General features: G+C 43.8%; 1 protein-coding gene across 2 annotated transcripts in view; it reads right to left on the bottom strand.

Moving 5' to 3' along the window:
* Positions 1-26,228, bottom strand: part of LOC143336497 (low-density lipoprotein receptor-related protein 1-like) — a 90,492-nt gene extending 64,264 nt beyond the window's left edge. For both annotated transcript variants that reach the window (XM_076756708.1, XM_076756717.1), the window contains exons 1-2: positions 25,602-26,228; positions 9,446-9,568 (exon numbers count right to left, since the gene is read on the bottom strand). In XM_076756708.1, coding sequence (XP_076612823.1) covers positions 9,446-9,568; positions 25,602-25,698 — 220 coding nt within the window. In that variant the 5' untranslated portion in view covers positions 25,699-26,228. The remainder of the gene's footprint in view (positions 1-9,445; positions 9,569-25,601) is intronic.
* Positions 26,229-26,734: the final 506 nt, after the last annotated feature.

Here is a 26,734-nt window from a genome sequence, read left to right as displayed (position 1 = left end):
TTCTGAACTATATCCCAAAGGCAGGCAAATTCATTTGCACATGTTAGACAAAATATGATTTGCTCAAGAAAACAGCCGTGTTTGTTCCAGTCTCTTCCTAACACTTGCCAGTTTGTCCCTTTACTTTGTTTCCCAATACATCTGCCTTCCTCTTCTCGTCCGTCATGGATTTACATTCATCTTTTCCTCTTGCCAACTTAGCAAGCAGAACCACAAGGCAGACATTCAAAGAACGATTGTGGCAGCAAAAGATGGCCACTGGGGAAAACTAGCAGGAATTCCAAACACACCATTATCCTAACTGGGCCTAGCCAAATGACTACCTTCACTACATCACAGCATACACACATTCATCCCAGAGGAAAAACACTGACAATAAGCACGCCAGTGTAGTGCATGCAGGCCTGGTATTGTATTCTGTGCTAAGAGAGGACTTTGGGATCCCTGGGAAGGAAAGCATATTCATTTTGGGTGAATATGAGTTTGGCTCTCCACGACACGACAGAAGATCTCTGCAGCTTTAACTCCCTACAGAAGTGAATGTACTCCTAAAAACATTGGACAGGCAGCAAGGGCTTTTCTCCTTAATGACCTTATTACTGAACTCTTTTTCTTGGATGACGTTTCCTGCCTTGTGACTCTGGCACTTCTTTCATCCACAAAAAGACTAATGACTCAGCACAACTTCTGTCTTTAAGTCCAACTAGTCTAAATGCTGCCCAGAACTGTCCACTGGGCACTGGGCTGTGACATGACTGATGACCAATGTATCCGTCGGAGACAGTTATTAAATTTTGGCATAATTATCACAGCAAAAAAATATGATGTTAACTGCAAATAGTAACTAATTTATGTGTTTATAAAAGCTGTAAACCACAAGAGATACTCATATGAAACCATACACTCTTACAATACAATGCAGAGGCTTGTTTACAGGATATACCGAGCACTATTTCTGTTTCAAATATGGCAGACAAAGGGATGTTTCTGTTAAAGACATAGTTCAACATTTTGTGAAAAACACTTTCACACATTTTCTTGTTGAAAGTTAGAAGAGGTTATTGATACATCTCTCATGTCTGTGCACTGAAACTGAGCTAGAGCCAGCAGGTGGTTAGCTTAGCTTAGCACAAAGGGGGAAACAGCTAGCCAGCTAGGGCTGGGCGACAGGGCGAATATGTCGGTTATCTGCGATTGGCTGAGTTTAAACGGCTTATGGACTTAACACACCAGATACATGAACATTGAACATGTTAGTTAGTGAGCTTTAGTGTTAGTAAGTGTATTTTTTCATGCTGGATAGAGTCAGGCTAGCTATTTCCCCTCTGCTTCCTGCTTCATTTTGCTAAGCTAACCACCAGCTAGCTCTTCATATTTAGCAAATAGAGAGTGGCAGGCCTATTGACGGTCTCATCTAAATCTCAGCAGCTCCTTAATTCTTTATTTAAATTTCACTTTTCCAGAGAACAGTGCACTAGAGCTACATTAACAATGATGTGACTCAGTGGATAATTTATCTGCCTGCTGCCTATTTTTAAATGAAAAGTAGATAAAAATTAAAGCAAGATGCATGAACCTCTTCCTTTCTTTTTTTTGTTTTTGACGCATGAAGTTCATTTGAAAGCCATCATTCCTCTGCACTGCTCCTCTTTCTCAGTCCATGTGGAAAGTCAAACTGCTGGCTGTCCCTCCTCCTCCTCCTCCTCCTCCTCCTCCTCAATCTCTCTGTCTTTATCTCCTCCCATCAGTTTTCCTCCAACATCTGTTGACCCATTTACAGTAAGTGTGTAAGTGGGAGGGCAACGTGTGGAAAACGAACACAGTACGAAACAGAGGAAGTGAGAGAGAAGACGGAGAAGACCAAGTGGAACACCTCATCCACAGGAAGTGGACAGAGCCCCACAAGGCCTCATTCTTGTGCGAGCTGGCAGCGGTCGACGGGGCCGCAGTGGAAAAGGCATTGCTAATTTGAATTAAACAAGGTCTTTTATTCAACATTCCTCTACTGTGAGTGAGCCAGGTTAGCAGGCCCAAACCTTTTTTCTTTCTTTAAGAAGTTTCTATTTGCTCTATTTCTCTACACAGCTCCGTGAAAGATCCACTAAGACTGGCTGGTACGGGTTCAACTATTCTGTCCTGTAGCTCAATTAGGACACCCAAGGAAAATTATCCTGGTGTCTCCATCATGGAGCCACACAGGTTATCCTTGTGAGAGCGCCAGTGGGCGAATACTCAGGCTGGAGATCTGACTATTCTTTTCCTATGGGGAAGCAGGTATTGTTCCAAGGCTTCACTTCACTGTTACAGACGTCATAGAGACGTCAGCAGAACCAAGACAGGCTTCACTTTTTCCGTAGGTCTGTCTGACTCAACAAATTGGACTTAAGATGTACAAACAGACACAAAAGGCCTCCACGTTCATCAAAAGTGCAGTACAAGTGTGAGGTGAATACCGATATAGAAGAAATCTTAACAGCTGACTGAAACTTTTCGGCAGGCAACCAAGCCACCATTAGAGCCGAACAAAGCCTTTCTTCTTAAAGCATCTATCAAAACAAGATTGCGGCATGCTGGATTTCAGACACCTTGCACGAGTGGAGTCTTAAAGCCGCCGCGCATAGAGGTGGATCACATGCACTTTTCCAGTCCGAGGGAGTGAGGGCAGAGGGGGTGGCAAGGGAGGGGACAAAAGAACTAAGGCCATTGTTTGGATCACACAAATCGGCTGTGGCCTCCTACAAAGCAGGCTGAGCTGCGGTGTTGTAAGCAGAGTCACGTGCGAAGCCTGATCTGAACTGTGGCACAGTCACCTGTAGGGAGAGCTGGGGAAGCGGTGAGGGCCGCAGTAATGGAAGGGGGGCTGGCACCTTCTAATTATGTGTTGTTTTGGGATTAATATTTTACAACAAATTCTCCTTAGTTATGGAGTTTTTTACTTTCAAAAGGAGCGTTTTTGCAGAATGATTCATGGTGGAAACTGTCTCTCTGATCTGTGATTCCTCTTCAGTAATGGAGAGAGGCCCAGCTGACTGAGAAGGAGTCAAGATCTGGGTCTGGATCAGGCTGTCCCTGAGCCCAGAGCTTGTTAGGCTGTGGGGATTTTCCATTCACTGGTTCATGCTTCCCCTCCATATGCTGGTCAACACAAAGCTTATTCAGCCAATAACAAACACACAAACAAATAACAAGTTGCTGCCAGTGCAAGAGCAAAACATAAAAGGGACTTTATTTGGGGGAAAATGAGGCCAACTGTGGAGCGCAACGAGGCTACCCACTGCCTCAACGTTCAATCAAATCCTACAGACGCTTACAAAACAATGTCAGACATACACATACATATCCAAACTATTACAGCACATCCCACTAACAAGCATTAGATAATTAAGACTAACCCTGATACTTTTCACAGACATCAACCATCCAGATATAGATGAATAATTTAATATGTTTATCCATAAATACACCTCATGAATAAATAGCGCTGCACCACTTCACTGCCAGCGGCTCTTAATGACATACTAATACTGGGTTTCTCTGACCACTGATGACCAAGTCCCCACAAACCAGCTGGTCCTCTCTGTCATGCTCTTGGCCCACATGACATATTCTTGGACAGAGCATCCAAATCCTGACCAAGCAGCCCCAAGGCACCCCTTGACCCCTCCCCACCCCCCTGAAAATCGCCTGCCCTGCCAAAGAAACAAAACTCCAAAGAAAACTAGGACATGGCACCAAAAGCAAGACGTGACAACACCAGAGCTTCATTTAGGCCGAGGAGAGGACCCAGTGGCTAAGATGGGAGTTTGTATTCCGATCAGCATGGCCATGTCAAGAAGATCACAGGTGTCAGAAGGCCATCAGCGTGGTGAGGGAAACAATACCTGCACCTCACCGCTGTTTGTGTCTGACAGCTCTGCCATAAACACTTCCCTCTGCAGGTGAGCACAACACATTAACCTGCCACTCCAACCACACCTGTGGGTGCCTCACAAACACTAGAGTGTGTTTATATTCAGCCACTTGATTTCCTCGATTGTTTAGGCAATCACACCACATCTTGACAGGGTGTTTATACAAATTTACATCATAAATGCAGTTTATTATAACCACCTCAGGTTTTAACCCTGGTGGCAGACTGTGTGCCCTCTCTGCACGCTGCACTTGATGGTTGGATCTTGAGTCTCCGTGCTCACCCCTCTCCTTCCAAGATATCAACAGCACATTTTCATTCCTTCCTGGGGGGCTTCTGGGGTGGCTGGCAGGGCGACAAGCAAAGCAGGAAGGCTAAATCCAGCTCTAGAAAGCACAACAAACTGAGCGTTCTCCAAACACAGCGGCACCACTGCTCCTCGGGGCAGAGAAACCACAAAGCAAACAGTTCTATCAGCAAAGTAAATTGCAAGATTCATAGAGGACAACACCACCGGATACCCCAACCAAATAAATAGATTGGGCCTATATCGGTGTTGCTTATGAAAGGGGAAAAGCAAGCGAATGGACACAAAGGAAATCAATGGGGAAATTCATAAAGAAGCCATTCACCTGGCTTAAGCATAAAAGGACAGATAATGGAAGTCCTAATAGTACACCTCTTTCACGCACGGTTGCATGCGAGTGCTCATGCAGGCAGATGCTTATTCTGTCTTTCTCCCTTTTCTCTCACAAACACACACAGATGAAAGAGGAAAAATAGACCCATTGCCTGCTGAATAAGGTTCTTACATAGCGACTCTATTGCTGAGATTGAACAGACTCATTATTTGATTCATTCGCCTCTTATTTCCTCACAATGGACAGAGGATTAGCTTAAAACTATTAGTATTGTGCAAGTTTTTCTTGCAGAAGGCAGATAGGGGGCCATACTGCTGCTCCAGAATGACTAAATATCTGACAGGCACTTAGAAAAAGGCTGTTTTTGTTTCCACTTCTTACCCACAAAGCAAGAGACTAACTTTAATCATCACAAATTAAGCACCGGGTCCGTCTCCAGACAGTGATTTTCATTTGTTATGTAGTTGTCTGTGCTTTGAATTAGTTTTCTAATGCTCTAATTATCGCATAGAAAAACAGCTATGCAAATGACAGGAAAGGCCCAGGGGGGCTGACGAGGAGGATGAGAGTAATCGTCATCGTCGAGAGCGAAGTGAAATAACCGCCGCAGAAGACAAGCTGAGTGTTCAATAATGAATTCTCGCATACAGGATGCAGCCATTTATCAGTGCAGCTAATCGGACACAAGGCAGTTTGCTGTAAAGAGGCCAACCACAAGGCACAGCCAGGTGTTCAGCATCTGTGTGTCTATACCTTCAAGACGCAGGGTGTGGGCTTCAATCACCCACACGATCATATCATTATCGTTCATGATTCTCTTTCTGCTGCATCATCCTTGCCCCCCCCCCCCCCCCCCCAGCAGAGAGCCCTGCTGACATTACATAATGATCTTTTTAAAATTTAAATCCCTGACACGCTTTTCTTGGCTGAACACAGGCCGTGCTCCATTGTCCTGCTTCAAGGGGCCAGCTTTGCCCTCTCTACTGCCCCAGCCTCAACTCCTCATCTAAAAATGGTTGGCTGGTGGCCTGTGGGTCACATTCGGCTCACCACACCCTTAAATAGAGCATATGCAGTCTGTGTCTACAGACATTTCTGCTTTCATAGATTTCTGCTGTTCCTCCATAAATTCTGTCGTTAACAACCAACCATGGGACACTTATCAGTCTTAGACATGCATGTTGGTACTGCTGGAAATATGTGTTCAAATGGAAGGAAATTCTAGTCTAATTTAATCCTATCCCTGTCAGATGAAGTGAAAGAATGAAGACGAAGGTGACTACAGAGATTAGAAATATTGGAAATTTGAAACTGAAGGGTGCTTTGGACTCTGAGGATGAAGGGGATTTATTTTATTCCAATTATGTCACATCAGTAATAAGATAGAGTAATGTTATTGTTAGGGTTTTACAGCCAATCAGTACTATGAATTAATCTACAGTACTGCTACAACTACTGCTTCTCTGCTTCAGTCAAAGCAACACCTAACATGACAGCATCATACATTGTTAATGATCGAGTGAAAAAACATTCACTGCCAAAATATATGGCATTTTCACATTACAAACACATGACCTCATCCAGTATGAGCTGATTTAAGATTCAGAGTCATGCACAGTCATGGTGACAAACCTCCTCTGTTGGTGCGTGATGTAATGCTTGCATGAATATTTGTGCGTGTGTGTGTGTGCTGCAGTGACTGCTGGGGAACACCATTTGAAGAACACGGTGTGAAAGAGCTTTTTCAGAGACTTAAAGTGTTTGCTGTGTGGCCACTGTGAGAGAAATGTGAAGAGTGTATGTAGGCACATAAAAGAGAGGAGAAGGTAGAGAGCAGATTGTGTGTACGTGCTCCCACACCTGCAGCAGGTTCTTGTAGGAACAAGGTGCTGCAAGGCGACAGACTCTTTCATGTTGAGCAAATGCTGTTTTCCTTGACATGTTGATAGCTATCTGGACTGGGTGGTGGCTGCTTATAGGAGACAGTAGCAGGATCAAACAGATGGCTTCCTCTTCCATATGTGAACAGTACAGCCACTGGCTTTGGGTCAACTGGCTGGTAAATGAAACCACTGATCAAACATACACCAGACAATAAAGCCCCTTATGTCCCATTACCACTGACTGTAGATCAAAGATAAAACTCACGAGATTTATCTTTCGTTGCTTTTGGTAGGAGTCAGTGAGATGCACATTACATCATGAGAGATGATGTTTTCCACTCTGAAAGTGGCTGTTACAAAAGTGCTTCATCTCCTAAAAAGCTAATTGCAGCCTAGGTGGGAACTCTCTGTAAAACAACCCTTATTACAGGCCAGGGGCAGGGGACGTCATTTCAGTGTTACACACTTCCTGTGCTTCCAGGGCACACTCACTGCACATGGGAATATTTCAGGACCCCAATAAAGCCCACAGCCTGAGGAGATGGCAGCTCTGTCACAGTCTACACCCTACCTGAAGGCTACAGACCAGGCAAACAATCATCACATTTATCTTTACTGCAGGGCTTTCAATTGTTCATTGATTAGGAATGCAGATCAAAGTTCTATAAAAAGGTTATATGCCCAGACAAGCACTTTGTTTTTGTTTTCCTCTTTCAGTATCCCTTTATGCCAGTCTGACCCAGCACCCCAGGGTACAAAGAACAGCATTGTGGGGGTTACACAGCAGGGCAAAGCAGCTGCACTGGACAGTGGCTGACTTCCCCGGCAATAGCCAACACACTAACAAAGACCACTGTGAAGCCCCATCCACATGAGTGAATAAATAAACCTTTCTCATGCATCTTTCAACCAGAAACATCCGCAAAAGCACCTTCACAAAGAGCACATTTATCACAACAATGCAACTACAAATGTTACTCAGTGCATGGGCGGTGACCATACAGTTTGGGATACAGGCTCATGAAACGCTCTCATATGGCAACAGGGCGTTTTAATTTCAACGTTCAGTCCTTGTGACAACTTCTCCTGCACAGAAAAGAGGATTACCGGTTTTCCTCTACACTGTTTACATGTGATGAGCTGCAAAAATGCTGATCAACCGTATTTAACTGGACGGAGATTCAGTCTGTAGTCCACAGCTTCGATATGCAGCGCCTGCTCTGCGACAAACATCAGGTTCTTTAGCATTTCTTTCTTTGTTTTTCTGATGACTTGACAGCAGAGAGCATCATTGTGGAAGTAAATACTGCATTTGTTGGGGATTAGTCAACCACAGATTTGGTGAACTAGCAACTTTTTTTTACTGTGTATGTGGTAATAACTCAAATAAGCTACAGTGGCCATGTCCATGCAACAGCATGACTCACTGATGTGTTTGTAACAGTTTTTGAACAACAAGAGAGGAGTAAGCTGTATGAAGCTTCTCTGACTCAGGCAATGGTTGTTTGGAGGATCAGTTCAGCTTTTTTTTCCATTAAGTTTGTTGACAAAAAGAAAACCACAGAATATCACCAGACTCGTCATTTCACTTCAATAAAGCACACAAAAGAAAGCCGCAATTCCAACTACTTAACCTTCTGTACTCCTCTAAAGTAGCAGATAAACGTGTTTACTCCAGCATTTGTAAAGTACTTGTACTTGGCAGCTTTCTGGCCAATCTTCACTTCAAGAAAACATCTAAATTTTTGGAAATCTAAGATAAGGATTCATATTTCTTTTGTCTGACACACTTCTTGGGTGACTGTAAAATGTGTGTAGAGCACTGGTCCTCTAACTGTTGTTTTTGAGAGTTTGGCATAAGCTCTATCTCAGGGAGTAGCAGGAGACAGGGGATGGAGTCACTGTCATTCCTGTCCCAGATAGAGATGCGGAAGAAGGCTGGCCAGCAGATGAGAAGGGAGGGAAAGAGCAGGTTGTGAAAAACAGCAGGTTTCTCCATTGCTCTGGGCGAGTCTCTAATGACTTCCAGACCTACTCTCATACAGTCTCTGCGTCTAGACTGCAGCTACAGCCTCTACCCTGGCCTCCCTGTCGCTCACTCACTCACTCTCTCCCAGGCTAACCCCCCCTCAATAAAGTAACTCATACACACACACACACACACACACACACACACACACACACACACACACACACACACACACACACACACACACACACACACACTGCCCCCCACCCATCCCAGGCTCCCTGTCCTCTTAGAAAACTACAGGCGTTTCAGTCTAAGAGGCTGACCAAAAAGACACTGCTGCTTTCATTCCCTCCCCAGGGATTCAGCCTCAAAGCATCTCAACTCTAATGAAGACTTTGAAACGACGGCTGTCTTTTTTTAGTACTACTTTTGGTTTGGTTTTGTCTCATGACTGCATCCTCTGTGGCTCTGAATGCCAACGCAAATCACATTCATCAAAGAAAGACAAACTTTGTAAATCTCATAATTGGCCATGACAGAACTGTTTAAAGGCAGAATGACCTCTGTCAGTGAATGATAATACGGCCCATTGTTTTGTGCAGCCTGCCAGTGGTTAGCCAAATAAATCTAGTAGGTCTACCCTCTCAGTTTGTTAGCTGACGACTGCTTTTAGAATATGTTTGGAGGAATCAGAGGCTACAGTGACATATTAGCATACTTTTGATACTTAAAAAAAAAAAAAAAAGTGCTTTCAAAGCCAGCCAGCACAGCAGGTTTTAGACCCATGTGCGAGCCAGTTTTGCACTTGGAAACTGCACCTGTTGAACAAGTCAAATCAATCTACATAATTCACACGTCTCTCTCACAGATTGGCTGATGATGCTACATGAAGCAAATATATGTGTGTGTGTCAGCCAAAGTTCACTCTGCTGTGAAAGTCAAATGCAGCAAGATCCTAACAGTCAGGGTACCAAGAAGGTAAACCACAGCGCACAATGTATTGGACAAAGTGGTTCTTTCTTATCTCTTTAAGACTTACAAACATCAGGCTCCTCGTCAGAGCCGTCTGGGCAGTCTTTCTCCCGATCGCAGCGCCAGCCCTTAGAGATGCACGTCACCCCATCCTTACACACAAACTGCTTTGGGCTGCAGGTCTTTGGGGCTGAAAAGAGACAAAGAAAAAGTGAATTAATTAAAAGATTTCAGAAAAAACGGCTCCCTTTGTGTCAGTGATCTCTATTTTCTGAGGTCTCATTAGCAAGCGGGGTCTGTTGTGTTCAGAGTCAATAGTGGCCCTCACTGGCCCTAATTAGGTCCTGGAAAGTTGCTACTTGATGGAGGAGATAGAGAATGGATATAAAAACACCAACACACACTCATGCAGGCCTGGAAGCGCTTTACATAAACTTGCTGCACCTAAATATCCAGGTCAGCATTTCCAGGCCAATAGCAGTGATGCAACTTGTCTGGAGGATATCAAAGAGCATCTTGTTCAGTGAACTGCCCCCCCATCATCCGCCCCCCCCCTCCATCAATCCAACCCTCCACAGAGAGGAGAAACTGCCCACTCCAGCCACAGCCAAATGTTGGAGCGTATTCAAACCCACACTAATTCAAGTCCTCTAAGAACAGCACATAAACACTTTGACAACACACATTTACACACACAAGCAACAAAGCTGAGTCACCCCGTGGCATTCAGGGGAAACTCTTGGCGAGAAGAGTTTGATTCAACAACTTACTGCTGAGTGGGAAATGTATAGGGGAAAATGAGAGGGTGGTGTACTTAATTAAGTATGTAACTAAAACAACCATTAGACCGGAAATAAAAGGTATGAAAAGGAATTAATAGAATCTTGGTTTGTCCAGGATGTGTTTGAGTCGGTACATTGTGCATTCGGTATGAGTGAATTGGCAAAAAGTAAAACAAAGCAACAGTTTCTTAGGCAAAGACTGTACTATTCATATTGTCCCAGTTTCATAAACACTCTTCACGTATTTTTATGCCCTCAGTGTTACTCATTGACTTAAATCTACTGAAAAGCTGTGTTTTCACACTGAACAGATCTGTTTATTTCTGTGAAAAAAAAGTGGGAAAAACCGTTCATGTCAGCCTCCGACTTGTAATCTCGAGTCAGAGATATTGGGAATCACTGACACTGATGATATCCCCACTTGATGAAAAGAATAACAAATGGCTGCAAAGGCACCACTGCCGACATCAAAGTAAAGTCAAATATCTACACTAACACAGTCGATTCAGATCATTTTATAGGAGCAGTACATTGTTTGGATCTGGTTTCATTTGGTAGTGAACTGCTATAAAAATGTGACACAACAAAAGTAGATAATTATAATCTGATGTGACTGGAAGCAATCATCACAGCAAACCACCTTTGAATAATGTGTGACTGTTTCAAATAAGGGCTGTTTTTGCTCTTCTTCTTTGCTAACATTGTGTGCATGCAGCTTTAACACACAGCCTACGGTTTGGAGCACAGACTGGAGAAACAGTAGAGAGCTTCCGGGTCTGAACAGTGAAGTCAAAGAGGAAGTGCCTTAAACCTGCATTCTTTCTAATGGCAAGCTCATGTGTCCCAGACCAGTCTGTCCTGAACACACTGACAAAACAAATACCAACCCTTCATCCAAGCTCCAATAAGACAGCAGAGAAGATAACATCCCAAAGGGTTGGGATTAGTAACTTTAATTATTCAATTTCACATTCTAATCTCTTGTATTTGTCCCTACAAAAACCTCACATCACTTTGCATTGTGTGACTGTCCAACACTGTTCATCACAAAGGGACATTAACACTCTGGTTATAGAAAAAGTGAGATCTGGTCAATCTGATCTTGTCCATATGGTTGATGAGTTCTCACCAACACTTTTTATACCTTGTCATATCGTGGGTGTATAACAGCGGAGGGCATGCAGACCATAAACAACATGTTGCTAAAGCACTAGCTGAATACAAAACAAATCTAATGGAGTATTTGTCCTTATGTGCTGCTTTCATAAAACACGACGTCCCCCAAAACACTTTACTCATGAAAACAAAGGCAACATTTTACCAGCTGACATTTAAAGAGAGCAACAGGCAACCCCAAACTATAAACTGGGACTCACTCGTGGATACTTCAGTGTTTGAATATTTACCACCAGACTGTGATTAAACTGATGTTTTTGCATCATCTGAGCTCATGTTTCTCTCTGTGCCTCCGCTCTACATCTGGGAAAAGGTCATTCTGCATTTCCCTTTCATGTCTTTCTGTCATCACTGCCATCACATTGAAAATCAGTGCTCTGGGTTTATTCTGCCAACTTCGCCTCACTCAATCAACTCACCCACCTCAGCTCTCTGACACCCCCCATCATTTCCATTAATTTACAAACTCTGGACTGACATCTCCTTTGTACGGCCAGTTTGATCAGAACATAAAGTACTGATTTATAATGGTGATGTTATTATAAACTAGCTTATTTAGGCATATAGGATGATGAATAGGACAGGGGGAAGGGTGGGATAGAGTAAGGGTGGATGATGGGATGAAGCAGGATAAACAGGATGACTGTATTTACATTTAAAGCTAGCCTCAAACTCCAACAGTGAAGGGAATCGCGAAACGGAGCTCAACCTAAATACCATGAATTCAACCTGACATATTGCTGCACACATTCACACACTCCCCACTTATCCTCCTCTCTATACCGCTGTGATCGGTGTGTGTGTGTGTGTGTGAGTGCGGGTGGGTTTGTGTGTGTGTAGAGGGGCATCTTTTTCTCTCTCAGAAGTCCCAAGGATTTGAATTATTCATAAAATGCAACCAGGCTTGTGTTAAAGCGTTTCCTCTTTGCTCTTCATCCTTCCTCTTTCTTGTGTTTGTTTGTTTGTTTAGAGGTGTCAACAGCCAGCCATAGCAGGCAGCTAGTAGCGGCGAGTCGGTTTATTGCTTATTGTTTATTTAGTTGTTCATTTGACAGGCTTTAACAATGGCAGTGGGAGGACTGTACACCCGCCTCAGAGTCGACCACAAGATGCTGCTCACAGAAACGTATCAGTGAGCAGAGGAAGTAGGTCAGGAGGTTAGCTCGCTGAAGGTGAAGGCAGGCAATGTTAAGGGTTACTGTACCATCAGCTCAGCTAGCTGTGACGGCTGGAGGGAAGCAAAGGGAGTGTAGACGAAAGTCATGTTCAGAGCTGCCTCAGGTCATCCAGGCACAGCTAAAAAATATAGAGCAGCTGGAACACACAGACGGGTCACAAATTCAAGGAAAACCCAACATAAAGTGTCTTAGTGAGGCTTTGAGCCACCATGTTTGGTGTTCTGGTGACGGTGGTGGACTGCGCTCAATAACACGCCGGTCCACAATCTCCCATACCCTAACCCTAATCCTAACCCTAAAACCCTGCTTTTACCCAAACCTAACCCTAGGTGTTCAATTGGGTTGAGACTGACTGTGAAGGCCACAGAATCTGATTCATGTCATTTTCATATTCATCAAACCTCGCCCTGTGAATGGAGGCACTGTCCTCCTGGAGGAGACCACTCTCATCCGGAAACATCACCATAGATTAAAGGTGATCATTCATGCCAACTTTGCATTGATCTGCAGGGAAACATCCCACTAATGGGACAAGTGGACGCAAACCTAGCCAGCAAAATGCCCCCACCTGAGCCACCAGATCCCCTCACTGTAGGGGTCAAGCATCGCGGCCTGTACTTTTCTCTTGGTGCACGCCACACAGGCACTTGCCCACTTGTTGAGAATATGTTGAAGGATGGAATTACTCACTTTTTTCCACATTTCTGTAGACCAGTGCTGATGGTTTTTGCACCACTGAACTCTCAAATGTGCATCCATCTTTGTAATGAGGGGTTTATGTGCTGCAACCCTACTATAACATCCCTCTCTGTGTAATTGTCGATAAACTGTTTTGCTCAAACAGTCCGATCATGTCCTGCATAGTTGCTCTTTTGCTCTTCCTCGTGTACCTCCTTCCTAATGCACGAGCATCACGGGCATCTAATGTGTACCATGCAGAGCATCTGTTTGAAGGCATCTGCATTCGTCATGTCTCTCAACTCATTTATTTTATTTTTTTCCTTCCTTTTTTCCATTTAAGCAGAAGTATGAAAGATCTTTCTATGGCCTTTTTTCATCACTCTGCCCACTAATTTCCAATGCTAGTTTTATGTCCTTTGTCTGATTTTCACTTATACAAATAAATAAAAGTTAAATGTCGAGCCTCCAGGCAGCACAAATAAGACTGGTGGTCAGGGAGAACAAAAAAGAGAATGGGTGCATCTCAATTCCTTTTATTGCAGCCTCGACTCCCCTCACTTGCATTTCCCTCACGTCTTCGTCCCTCCAACTGAAGATGCAAAATGAAGTAGCGAGAAAAGAGAAATGGAGTAAGCGGACTGAAGGCAAATGAGACATCCGCCAATCTCATCCTCTGAAGCAATGTCAGTTTCTAATGGCAGCTGGCTCACAGCTGGCTCAGCTGTTAGTCGGCAGCTCTGCACTATTTTGATGTCTTGGTGTTTGCATTTGTACATATATGTACAGTCGAAATATATGTTTGCCAGCGCTGTTGTTGCTGTTTTAAAATGTAAAGTTTGACAAATATAATATAATAAATATGTTATTTATGTTTTTTCCAATAATTTTAACTCAATTGTGATAACAAATAAATCTAAAACAGGAAATATGCTATTGCATGTGAAAAGTATAACTGAAAAGAGTCGCTTTGTTGCTCCTCTTTTCATTAGGATAACCAAGTAAATAGTCGTGCACATGTTTACTGTATTTGTACGTCCAGTGGGACAAAATCAAGTGGAGACAGATGTTGACACCCGCTTTAATGCCAGCTGTAAATTCAGTCTGTGCTTGACACAATCAGGAATTATCTGGTTAAATATATCCAAGTTTAAAAAGAGTCCATGACAACTGTGATCCTGCCAAGCATATTTTGGCTTTAGTGGTCTGTTTCAGGGCTTTGTGAACGGGTGCACGATACAGCAGGCCTCACATGTGTTTGTCTTTTGTTTGAAAAGGAACTGATGCAGGGTGGAAGAGGATGAAGCAAGAGAGATGGCAAGCCAAAGGGAGGCAGGGCTCTCACAGCTGGGGACAGGCTTGAAGATCTGCGAACAGACTGAGCTGGGCCGGGATACTGAGATGGGATGGAGGAATGTCACACATGCTATCAATGAGCTGCCTGTGTGTTTACCAAAGCGGTGGCTGCGTGAAAATGCTTTGGGTCATCGCCATTTGGGCCGGATCACAAATCCACAGCCTTCTGCCCCCGCCGCTGTCTGCTAGTCTTCGGAGATGAGCTCAGTCTGGGTGGGAGGAAGAATCCTCTCCTGGGTAAGCTTCGCCCCCCACCACATCCCCATTTCCTCCAACACCCACAGCTGTGCTATAAATAAGTTGGAGGCCTGCCCTCTGAGATCAACCAGGGCACTACAAAGCTCCAGCAGACACGGAGCCCACCACCTCATCACACGCCACTCAACAGCGGTTGAGATCAAGTCGGACTTAAAATACTCAACAGTGGCTTAGAGTGGTGCTGAAAGGGAGTTTGAGCAGTGTCGACTCTTCAAAGCCGTGTAAGGTATCGCACAGAGACCTTCCTTCAACTGGACAGCCACAATTCAAGTGCCCTTGAGCAAGACAGTCTGTATTAGCTCTCGAGCTTCTGCTCTGTAACTTACCCACTGCTCTGAGCTCACAGTGGAGGCAGACCACAAACCAGAACCCCACTATAACAAGACTTTGACAAGAGTCAATGCTAACAGCTCTGTGAGGCTGACCTTTGGTACTTTGAGCTAATTGCTTACATAAGTATGCCAACATGCTGATGTTAAGCAGGTATATTGTTCATCGTCTTAGTTCAGTGTGTGACCATGCTAACATTTGCTTGATCAAGACACGAAGCATAGCTGAGGTTGATCAGATCAAACAGCCTAAAATTTGTTATATGATGACAGCAATCCTAGATGAAAAGAGGATCTCAAAAGTGTACTGTAAATCCATTTCACTCAAAGTCACAAACGTCAACTTCATGTGCGCGCTTGAGGAAAAGTCAGACAATCATTAAAGTAATTAGGACACATCCTGCGGAAAACCTAACGTCTCTACCAGATAAGGGAAAACTTTGACCAACTGGTGGCACAAGACAACAGTCAGAATTCATCCCCTGGGCACCACGAGTGCCCGTACCAAATCTCAAAGCAATCCATCCGCTAGCTGTTGAGATATTTCACTACAAGCAAGAAATGCCAACCTGCTGGTGAGACTGGATAAAATGTCAGGGGATCACCAGAGTCTGCAGGAATCATCCTCTGGGCACCCTGAATGACTGTACTAAATTTCATTTCTATCCATTAAATAGTTATGATAGCAATAACTATCTATAACAGAGCGCCAACATTGCCATCCGTCAAGCTATTTGAAAACTCTTTTGCAGAACGCTGCACACTATGGGTGACTTTCCTCAGGTAAGATCTGTTACACAAGTCTCATTTCATAACCCTGGAATTTACCTGGCTCTGTCAAACAACAGAATTGGGTTTTCCCTGAACTTTTGTGAACTTAAGCCATCCACGCGTTCACCGTGTCTATGTCAGTATCTGAATGCTCGAGACTAAGAAGGACAGAGGTTGGTCAAGAAAATGTATTTGAACATGCATAAAGTTCATGCTTTTAGCAGCATGCAGCAGCAGCTTTCCTTTACTACACACTGACGGAAAAAACTTCCTCAGGCTACATCAGCCGAGATCTGAGGAGGTCATCCTTTCTCGTTGCTGGAGCGTCATAACTGGTACTGATTCATCCAGAACTATGGAGAATGATACAGCTGGCAGGTTGCACAAAAGCACCAGGTGGGTGTGCTGGCTGAAGTAAGTGTGTGGTGAAGTTCTTCTAAACGCTTACAGAGTTGCCTTCTGGGAAAGAAAACATCTAGTTTAGTCTACTGAAGATAGCGTGTACTTGCACTAATAAAACACTTCAACAGTTTCTCAAGGGGAGAAGATACCAAAATATGCTTCACTGTTAGACATGATGAATCTTCATTATCTCTTCAAATGTTTAGGAAAGAGAGGTTTATATGAGGGCAAGATAAACAACCTGAATTGTGTGTAATCAATCTCGACATTGACGCCAACTTGGCCAAACCTTGATAGGATCTTTTCAGAGAGCCACAGAGTGGAATAACAGTGAAACACAGCCAGTTTAACGTTGTCTCATATTTTAGCAGAATGCGACAGAATAAAACATGTCAAATGCTGCAGGAGATTAATGATAAACAACTCAGACCGGTCCACAGAAACCTTCAAGTGAAAAATGCATTTCATATTTTAGATTTTGTGTTCAGCAGCACTACAGCCCTGATGAACCTTATTTTTAGATTTAGATGACACAAAACCAAGTTTGGCCAGTAATGAGAGCACAAACTGACAGAACAAAGCTAAAGAGAAGACGTGTAGGAAGAGAGATTTAGAGTAGAAAGAGGCCGGGGTCTATTTTGCTGACCTTTTTGCTGACCTGAGGGGGTTCTGCTAAGTGCCAAAAATGAGGGAAGAGTCTATATTGGCCTGTTTGACTGCAGCCTGCCACCTCCTCATCTCATCCTCCTCCACAGCCCAGGCACAAACGCTTCAGGATTTTGTAATGGAAGAGAGTGAGAAGAAGGACGAGGGAGGGAAAAAAAGTTTTCCAATTTGTCATGTTACAAAACAGAGAAAAAGGGGCCCCAGCTGTGCCTCTTAAATAAACCTTTCCGGCAGAGTTTGGAGGAGCAGTCTAGTCAGTCGTGAGCAAACTGTGATAGAAGAAAAGTTTAGACAGAATCGACTATCATAGAGAATGAGAGTCCATGTCTAAACAGCGGTCACTGACATCATCAATATTATGAAAGGATAGCAACAAGAGCAAAAGCTTGGGGATGTTTCAGTCTGCGTGTGTAGCCGCTCAACTAGCTCAGCCTCTGGATGAATGTTTGATTTCATCATGTATTTATGAGATGTTTTGTGTGTCTCTAAGACAGTCTGTGTGTTTGTACGTCTACGTAAGTGTGTGTTATGCACGCACTTTAGAGCTGAGGAGAATTAGCATCAGGAATGTGCTCATGTCTGGTGATAGCTGCCAAGTAAAATGGGGCTCCGTCATGCAGGACAACACGGTCCGGCCTGCGACTGTTTGGATTTTACAGGTCAGATCTGAGCACAAACCCAATCTACATGAGCCTTTGTGTACAGAGAGAGGTAGAACCTATTAGGCCAAGCACAGTAATCAAATGTGAACTTAATTAAGAGCTATTTGGATGTCTGGCTGAGATTTCACCATGCCTCAACCCCAGAGTGGTAATCAACCATGACTGCTATTTGTACTTGAGTCAGTGCTACAGCTTGGAGGGAGGAGGCTACGACCTCCTCCACGTCCACACAAGGATTAAATCGAATTCAGCAGCGGAGTGGGGACGAAACGGAAAACCACAAGGTGTGAGCCGCCATTATCAAGTTAGTCAGTTCAGACAAATCCCTTTGACACACCAGCACCAGAGCACACACTGTACGTAGCTGCACATGGAGAGAAATGACAATTAAGCCTACTTAGTATGCAGCCGAGGGAAACACATTAAAGAAGATTATATGAAATTCTTTCGTGCCTTTCATAAGACCAGTGCAAGTTTCAAAGTCTCAGTGTGACGCATGAGCTCCAAGGAGCGCGATTCTCTAGAAGGTTCTTTCACCTTCACTATCCATGTGCTAACCTGAGCACCTGTGACTGCTAATGGCACCTACAGCGAAGGAGAAATGGTCCTGACCATGACTTTGTGATGATGTAGCCATGACCGAGACTTTTGAAAAGTAACTAAGTAAATCCTAAATGCTCATCTTGTGAATGTTACACAGTTAGCACTGTCAGGCAGAGTTTGACATTTTTGGGAAACGCCTCTAGTTGCTATTTGGCGACTCGCTATTCGGAGGCTTAGATGAGAAGATCGATATCACTCTGATGTCTGTCCATTAAATATAAGGCTACATCCAATAGCCGGTTAGCTTAGCTTAGCATGAAGACTGGAAACATGACGAAACAGCTAGCCTGGCTCTGCGCAAAGGAAGCAAAACCTACCTACCACAACTATTTTATATCTTGTTTGTTAAAAAAAATGCAATTCTTTATTTTATGAGCTGTTATGTACTCGACATTTTCTTGACTTGAAGTTACTGCTCCCACCCTAGAAATAGTCCAGCCCATAATCCTCCATAAAACAGTGACTTGTCCTTTTACACTTTGGTTTTCTATTCTATTGAAAAAACATGATATGATGTGCCAATTGATGATCTTTAGAGATGCTGGTGGGTGGATTTTGTTCCTGTTTGACAGAGCAAAGCTAACTGTTTCCTGTGTTTCCAGTCTTCATGCTAAGCTATCCAGCTGCCGGTGATAACCTTTTATATAAATATACAATGGACAGGTAAGAGAGTTGTATCAATCTTATGTTCTGTGTTTCAAAAATGTTAAGCTACTTCTTTAAGACATTTCAGCGTTCTCATTCAGTCAATTCAGCATTTACACTGGTCCAGATCCACACATTTCCCATGTTCAAAGTACCTCATCCTCTCCAAACTACAAAGAAAAATATTAAGAGACATTTGCTAAATCTATTCAATTTAGTAATGATGTGTGCAGGCTAATAATAGTAGAGCAAACAGCTTCTCTTCCCAGCAGCACACAATGCACATAATCATAGAAAACACACTGCCTACGCACACACGCAGCTGAGAGCGGGGAATCCTCCACAAGGAAGTGTGAGGATCAATGGCCTGAAAATGGTATACAATATTCAGAATTACATGCATCCACGTGGTATCCCATTGGAAGGTTAGTCAAATATGGACCACGAACATCTCTTACCCAAGTTTTTTGCTCAGGCAAAAGGCAGAAAAAACAACTGTGGGTCCACTAAAGGCCATGTGAGGAGATTTCTGCCCCTGAGTGAAGGGTGAATGCCTGCTTCAGGGATTAGTGTTACAATTAGTCTTATGTTAAGGTTATACTTGAGTACTTTGAGATCAGGATTAGAAGTTTGGGAATAAATCTAAATCACACTTGCATGAATAGCAACCTTGGCTCTGATGTGACTGTGCACGTGTCCCTGTGGATGCTTTGTTTTCATGTGCTCTACGGTGTGGAAGGATGGAGCTGCGCAGTCTCCCGTGAGCGATGTTGAATTGTGAAGGCTAGATACATATTGTGCTTTATCAAGAAGTACTGTATGGAAGAATGGTTGAATTTTCTTACTACAAATAATCTTCAATGGGTACGAGTCTGCTCAGTCACACTTTTGTCCCTGAAAAGAATGGAGGCCAGTGAAGAAACCCTGTACTGGAGGCTTAAATGGATGTGAATGAATGTATTTGTTGTCTGGGCTGATACTGAAAATAGACTTTTTTATCTGGTAAAGGAACTCAGATTGGATATATTTTATAAGCAAAGAAATGACTATCTGGAGCTGGAATTGAAACTCATTTAACATGCTGTTTGGATTCGTATGTTACTGAATTGAATAAATGAATGGATAGGTTCAATCTCATGGAGCAACAGTACGCAAGATAGCCCCTATTGTGCCAGGGCAACCTGACATGTCAGGGTCACAGCTTGAGACACGAGTCATCAACACAATCAGCCCTTTCAGACTGACACAGAGGAGCACGTTAAATTCATGTCATCGCTGTCGGTGTGAATGGGTCAGCAAAAGTCATCCGACCTCACCCTGACACTGCCTGGCCTCAGCACGGTGAATGTTCTTGCTATTCAGATACAATAGTCACTTTAGCTACATTGTAGGCTATAAAGTCAAAAATAAAAAGAATACAATAAAGTTGCACAACTTCACAAGGGTGACAAATCCCTTCAAGCCAGCTTTTAGCAGTGATGTGTTGAGAGCTGCAGTTGCTAACTGGAGCCTTGTGTGAATATGGTGGTGCCAGGTTTTAAATCACAACTATTGGGTTGTTATGAATGGTTGAATGTGGGCTGAATGTGTGTTCGTGAAACAACACTATCCCCGTCCTCCGCCCTGATCACATTCACACCTGTATATGTGAGCTACTGCTGCCCAGTGCGAACAGCTTCATCACTAATGAAGTTTCTTATGACACACACAACTTTATCTCTCTCTCTCTCTCTCTCTCTCTCTCTCTCTCTCTCTCTCTCTCTCTCTCTCTCTCTCTCGCTCACTTACATGCACTCTTACTCATGCAGATACAAATTTATCTGCTGAGCTATCGAGGGAGTGTGATCTCTTACACAGATCATTCCCAGGCTGATAATAAGGGCTGCTGCTGTAAGACCATACAGTGAAATGTCCGTTACTTCCCCTGTGGGCTACATATCAAGGGAGTGTATAGATTCCAGATTTAAGTGCTTTTCACATAAAACTAACCAAAGCATTGCTTTGAGTTGCTTCTCAGCTGCTATAATCAACCTTTTTTTAAATAAGCAACTGTTTACTAACAAATTTGCCATATAAACTTAAAAAGTGTGATTATGTCGCATGGTATCCACAGCTGGTTTACACTGCCCCCAAGTGGCCAAAAACAGAGGCTCAATGACTCTGAATTCATTCAAAAACTATCGAAGTGTTACACAAATCGTGGCCACTCACAAACACTTTCTTTAATTTCAGTTGTCTGCTCTCACTGTTTTGCGATTCTCTGTTCTGTATTTGTATAATTTCACTGGAATTGTTTCAAGGCTCCACGATGTAGAAAGAAGGGGAAAATGGCTTCCTTCTTCCTCAGTGTTGTCCTTGGAGTAAAGCTAAACCTTTGGTCATCATGCAGGAAGGATTTCTGTCTTTTTGTCCCAAGAGAGATAATAACTACTGAATCAGACAGATTGTTCAGGCGTTGCAGCCTCCACCTCAGCATTGGGTCTAAGCTACAAATCAAAGACTTCTGGCAAGGAGGGCTTAGCATTTTTCTAAGCCTGCTTTCACAAAATGTTTTTTTTTACCCATCTTCATGCATTGATTGCTGTGTCAAAAGTTGCTGGCTAATGTATTGTGAATATGCACATGCGTGTTCATGTTTCATTTTTGCCCGTACTCTTTCAGAGGGCCTCCTGAGCCGCGTTCTATCTTCAATCCTTAAATAGCTCCATCTAGATAGTGTATCTCAATCAGTGGGTCACAGCTCTAAAGTGGGTCACAGGGTTGGTCTGACAGGCCTGGCCACACATACGCACAGCACTTTGGCCATAATAGATGTCAGCTTTTAAAAGACTTGCACAGTGTTTTCAGGCACTTAAGAAAAATGTCTTTTCTGTGCAAACACTTTTAATTTCTGATAAGAGATGAACAGAATGAGGTGGGAGCATCTTCATTCACTTATTCGCTTTCTAGCTGAAAGTTAGATGAGACAATTGTTGCAACTCTCATATCTGTCCCTTCAACAGGAAGGCAGTTGGTTAGCTTAGCTTAGCATAAAGACAGGAAACAGGGGGAAAGTCCTAGCCTGGCTCTGTTCATAAAATCCACCTCCCAGCATCTCTCAGGCTTGCTAATTAACATGATATATCTCTTGTTTAATCTGCACAAAACCAAAAAGTAAAACATAATTGTACTGGAAGTTATGACTATTCCTTCCTACTGGAAGCAGCGACTTCCTGGATTCTCCGCTGGTGGCCTTAAAGGTGCCGCTAGTGGAATCTGATACCTTCAAGGCAGCTGTTTATAGTCTTTCTGCAAAGCCATGCTAACTTGCTGCTGGCAGGGTACATGTGGAACAAACAGATATAAGAATAGCGTTGATCCTCTCATTCAACTCTCGACACGAAAGTGAACAAGCGTATTCTCCAAACAGTCTAACTATTTCTTTAAGGCTCCAAATAGAGCGTTTTCTTTTCATGAAATAAAAAAGAAAGAAGGGGAGTAGTTTACAGATGTGAGGGTTTTCAGGAATGGAGCATCTGACTGTGACCATTACAACAGAAAACCTACAGCACACTACATTTCACAATGGGTTCGACACATCTGTATTGTCGATTCTACTGTCTGTCTGTTAAGTCTTTCAGTTGGAAACCTTTAGCTCCAGCAGTACAGAATTCCATTGTTGCAGCCACATAAAGCATCAGTGTAATAACGTGACTGAACTTTACTTAGCCTCTGAGTTGTTTTCCCCCAGGAAAAGCTGCCAAGCAAAGAACTGGATTTTATATTTGCTCAGTTATGCAGTCGTGGCTGTTTTTTCACTGTGTCATATACGGTATTTAGACAGCAACCAACCAGCACTCTTCAAGTTGTGCACTGACTGAAATCACATGTTCCTATCAGTGCCCTCTGTTATTTGCATCAGCTGCTGTTTTCTGCACTTTTGTGACATAAGGTTAACAAAAACAAGGACCTCACAAATGTACTCTGTTTTCCATATTGCCCTCAGTTGTCAGTCAGCAGTAAAGTGGCAACCTTTTGGCCACATGGATGTCATTGAGATGGCAGCATCATGCCAATAACCGCCAAATGCTGGGCCCCAGTTCTAAAGCCTAAACCAAATGTTAGAGGAGAAGTCCACAGGGGGAGAGTGCCAGGAGAAGAGAGGCTCTGGAAGGTGAGTTAATTAAGAGGAGAGGAGCCTGTGCTGCTTCTATTATTCAGGATGTGTTTTCAATGAAGAGGTTTAAAATTCAAGGGAAGAAAACGGCAAAATAAGGAAACATGAAATGAGGAACCGAGCATTTGTTACAGAACAGTCACTTTAAAAAATATTTACATGGTTGCCTGCATGAAAAAAAAAAAAAAAAGAAACGATTCAAGTTGAAATGATTCCAGCTGTCCTTGGTGACACAATCTCGAGCACATTTCTCCATTTTTATTCTCTATGGAAGGTGTTTACCACTCACAGCCTTGAGGGACAGCACGGTCCATTTCCAGGACCAGGAATCTCATTTTCAATGACATTACGGTACTTTCATGGAGCAAAACAATGTGAATTCTTTCATTAAGGCCGTTTCCACTGGGCCCCCAATTAGCAGCGCCTTCTGAACAATCTGAGACTGTTCGTGGAGGTCCCCTCTGGGAAACAAAGAGCAGTTTAGACCCAATTAAACTCAGGGTTTGTTGGTGGCCTGGGGTCTTTGCTCTGGCTACAGTACTGAGACAGTAAGAGAGGATCTTTAGAGGTCTAGAAAATGGAAAAAGAAAAGTTCCAAGCAAGTCTGTTTCTTTACTAGAAACATATGTGGTTCAAAGGGCCCTAAAAATGAAAGAGGCAATCAAAGAGGTTAAAAAAGCAATTAAGATATGCTTGAAAGGGGGTAACATGCAGTCTAGCTTCCTATACAACCAGTGGCATGTTGGCTGTGGTTTTGTAAGGCTGCCGTCAAAATGTAGGTGTTCCAGTGACACCTGGTAAAAATCCAAGTTAGTGGGCAAATCTCACATTCAGTGTAAGCGATTAACATGTGAGCCATGTCAACTGTGGAACAAATTTCAATAGGTTTCCTTCAGAGGCTCTGTGAAGCACAGCAGCCCCTGCATCCCAGTGGGTTGTCAAGTAAAGCTAAGGTTTGGCGATCTCCTCTGCACAAGGCTGACTCATCAAATGAAGGCATTAAGACTGACGGGGAGGAAAATTTCACTAAAACAATAACAGTGCATCGAGGCAGAAACTGTTTGCTTTAAGGCAGGGTTCCTCGGCTGTTGCTGTAGACTGAGGAGGAGGCAGAAACTGCAGGTGATTGCAGGCTATCCAAGCCTGTCTTCAAGGTGGTAATTTATATGGATTTTGCTCCTAAGAACCTCAGAGCACTGGATTGCCGAGTGCAAAGAGATGACTTCAAAAGGCAGAGGGAAGCATTTACGGCCTGACGATGAATCTCACAGAATGCAGCTCACAGCTCGAATCAGCCGCTCGTGTTAAAGCCCAGCTGAATTTAATGAAATGTCACATTTACAACCCTGATTGGCTTTACAGCAACTAGTGGCCTCTGGTTCAAAACATTTTCTTACCAGTAAAAGTCATTCAAAAATATACTTAGGAGCACAAGCCAGACATTGCCAGGGTGAGTGAGAAGCATTATATCTTTGTGAAAGTAAACTCACAGCCTCTTTTCACCTGCAAAGAATTGAACAAATCTGCGTTCACTCACTCCTCTCTGATAACGCCCTTTTCCTTTCCTACCAAACAGAGCAGCGCGTGAGTGGGACTGTGAGGCTTTAATAGTTTCCAGAAGTTGTTCCAGTCTGTGAAGGTGCGTGTGTTCACAAGGTCTTGAGGGGAGCTGTTCTGAACTGCTCGCTATCTGCCTGCGGATCACAATACCACTGCTGGCATTCAGGGCTCTGTGCAGCCCAGGTGATGAACCCAGCAATCCCACTCCTCACACCACCCTGACGCAGTGCCACACATGCCTGCTGATGGCAGCACTACACATCTGAGCTTACAGATGAGGGAAACTAAGTGTGATGATTGCATATGATGAACAATAGATGGGTCTATTCTACTATTGAAGCATCATTCAGCCACACAGTTAAAAGTGTCCCACAGAAAATAGAGACTAAAAAAACGCAGATGCACTTTAAATAACTGATTCGAGCGGAGTCTGATTGAGGAAAAGCAGGACTGCTGTCATCACATGAGCACAGTCAGTGAAATCTGTTGAACGTGAACTGACTGACAGTAGATAGACTACAGCTCCGCGGCCCCGTTCATGCTGAGACATTTCTTGAAGACGACATGACACCGCTCGAACGGATCTGACTCGAAGCGATCGAAGCTGCCGTATCTGACTGCTGCCTCCAATTAAAAAGAAATGGATTCATCGATGTGTAAACAAGTGGTTTGAGCAGGTACTGGGGCCTGTGCTACAGTTTCATCAGTGAATGTCAGCGTCCAGCGGAGGGCAGGGGGAAATGTGCGATCACCGCTGTGACAGTGCAATATTCACATGTGGCACCGGGAAACACAAACAAAAGAGCGCTTTAATTGTCTCGCCTCGGTTTCATCCCCTCCACGTTGCTCCACTCAATCGAGCAGTCAGTCCCTGCGGGGCACAGTCTACTCTTCATGCACACAGACACAAAACACAATAAACCCCGTGCATACACACTTATATGTAGTTTTCTAAGCATTTTAGACGAGACTCTGGTTATCCTGAGATCAGCTCTGCTTACCATCAATAGCCCTTCCTGGAGCGATTACTTCCAAACTGTGCAACAATCCCAAGAAAAGCAATCCTGTTGCCAACATGTTGGCCGCGGTGCGCAACATTGTAGCCTATCTTGGAAGAAAATTAGTCATCAATCGCCTCTTGGTCCTGTCAAGCTGGAGGTTGCAGACAGGCGACGACGTGTAACCGTGCCCAGGCGGTGATGCTCCTCACTGGAAATTCCGCTTTCTGGCTGCGCAATGAAGCTGACAAGGATGCTGCCTTGTGCCCACTCGGAGAATATTTTTTGCAGGCTGTCAAGGCAGAAAAAAAAAGAAGACGAAGAAGCAGAGGCTTCTCCCAGCCCGGGGTTGCTTAGGGGCTCCTTGGATGCATGGGCAGCCCTGCCACAAAGGCTAGCAGGCTGAACTGAGCATCAAGCTAGCCTGGCTTGCAGTCGAGATGAAGGGGAGCTGGCGCCTCTAATCATGCAGTTGTCCGTCTTTTGTTCTCCCTGCCCCGGCGAAGAAGCCACAGGAGGAAATAAAGAAGTGGATCAAATGTTCCTCTCCTCCTCACCACCTCTGCTGCTGCTGGCCGCAGATTGAGCCTGAAGCCTGGAGCTCAGTCAGTCAGCGGTCTGAGTGACGTCGCAGCAGCAGCAGCTCGCCTGGCCCTCCCCTCTCTCCAGCACCCGACACCCACCATCCACCTCCACCTCCACCACAGCACGGCAAACTTACTGCAACAGTGCTTTGGGTCCTGACTCAGTGTCTCTTGAAATTTTTCATGCTCATGCATGTGTGTATTTGACTTTGCCATTCATTGTTGTTCTGTTCGTTTAACTTACAAATACTTTGCAACTTTGTTTGTTGCACTAATGTTGATGGTAGTTTTATTAGTACCTGGACATCGACATCAACAATAATAATGACTGATGATGACAGCTTCAAAGACTTTATAATCAAACTGATTTGTTCAGAGTGTTGTATGTGATTTGGTCATTATCCGAGTCACATATCCATATCACATTTATGTGTCTGCAGCCTTGGAATTAACCATCCATACCCCCAAATTAATAATTAACCTCCTTTAGATCTTTTCCAAAGTTTGGTGAGATGGACCTCCGGAGCCTTGCAAATGGTTATAGAGCAACTA

Source organism: Chaetodon auriga, chromosome 2 (assembly GCF_051107435.1).
Source record: "Chaetodon auriga isolate fChaAug3 chromosome 2, fChaAug3.hap1, whole genome shotgun sequence".
In the NCBI taxonomy this organism is placed as follows: domain Eukaryota; kingdom Metazoa; phylum Chordata; class Actinopteri; order Chaetodontiformes; family Chaetodontidae; genus Chaetodon; species Chaetodon auriga.
This window is presented reverse-complemented; position numbering and strand designations above follow the sequence as displayed.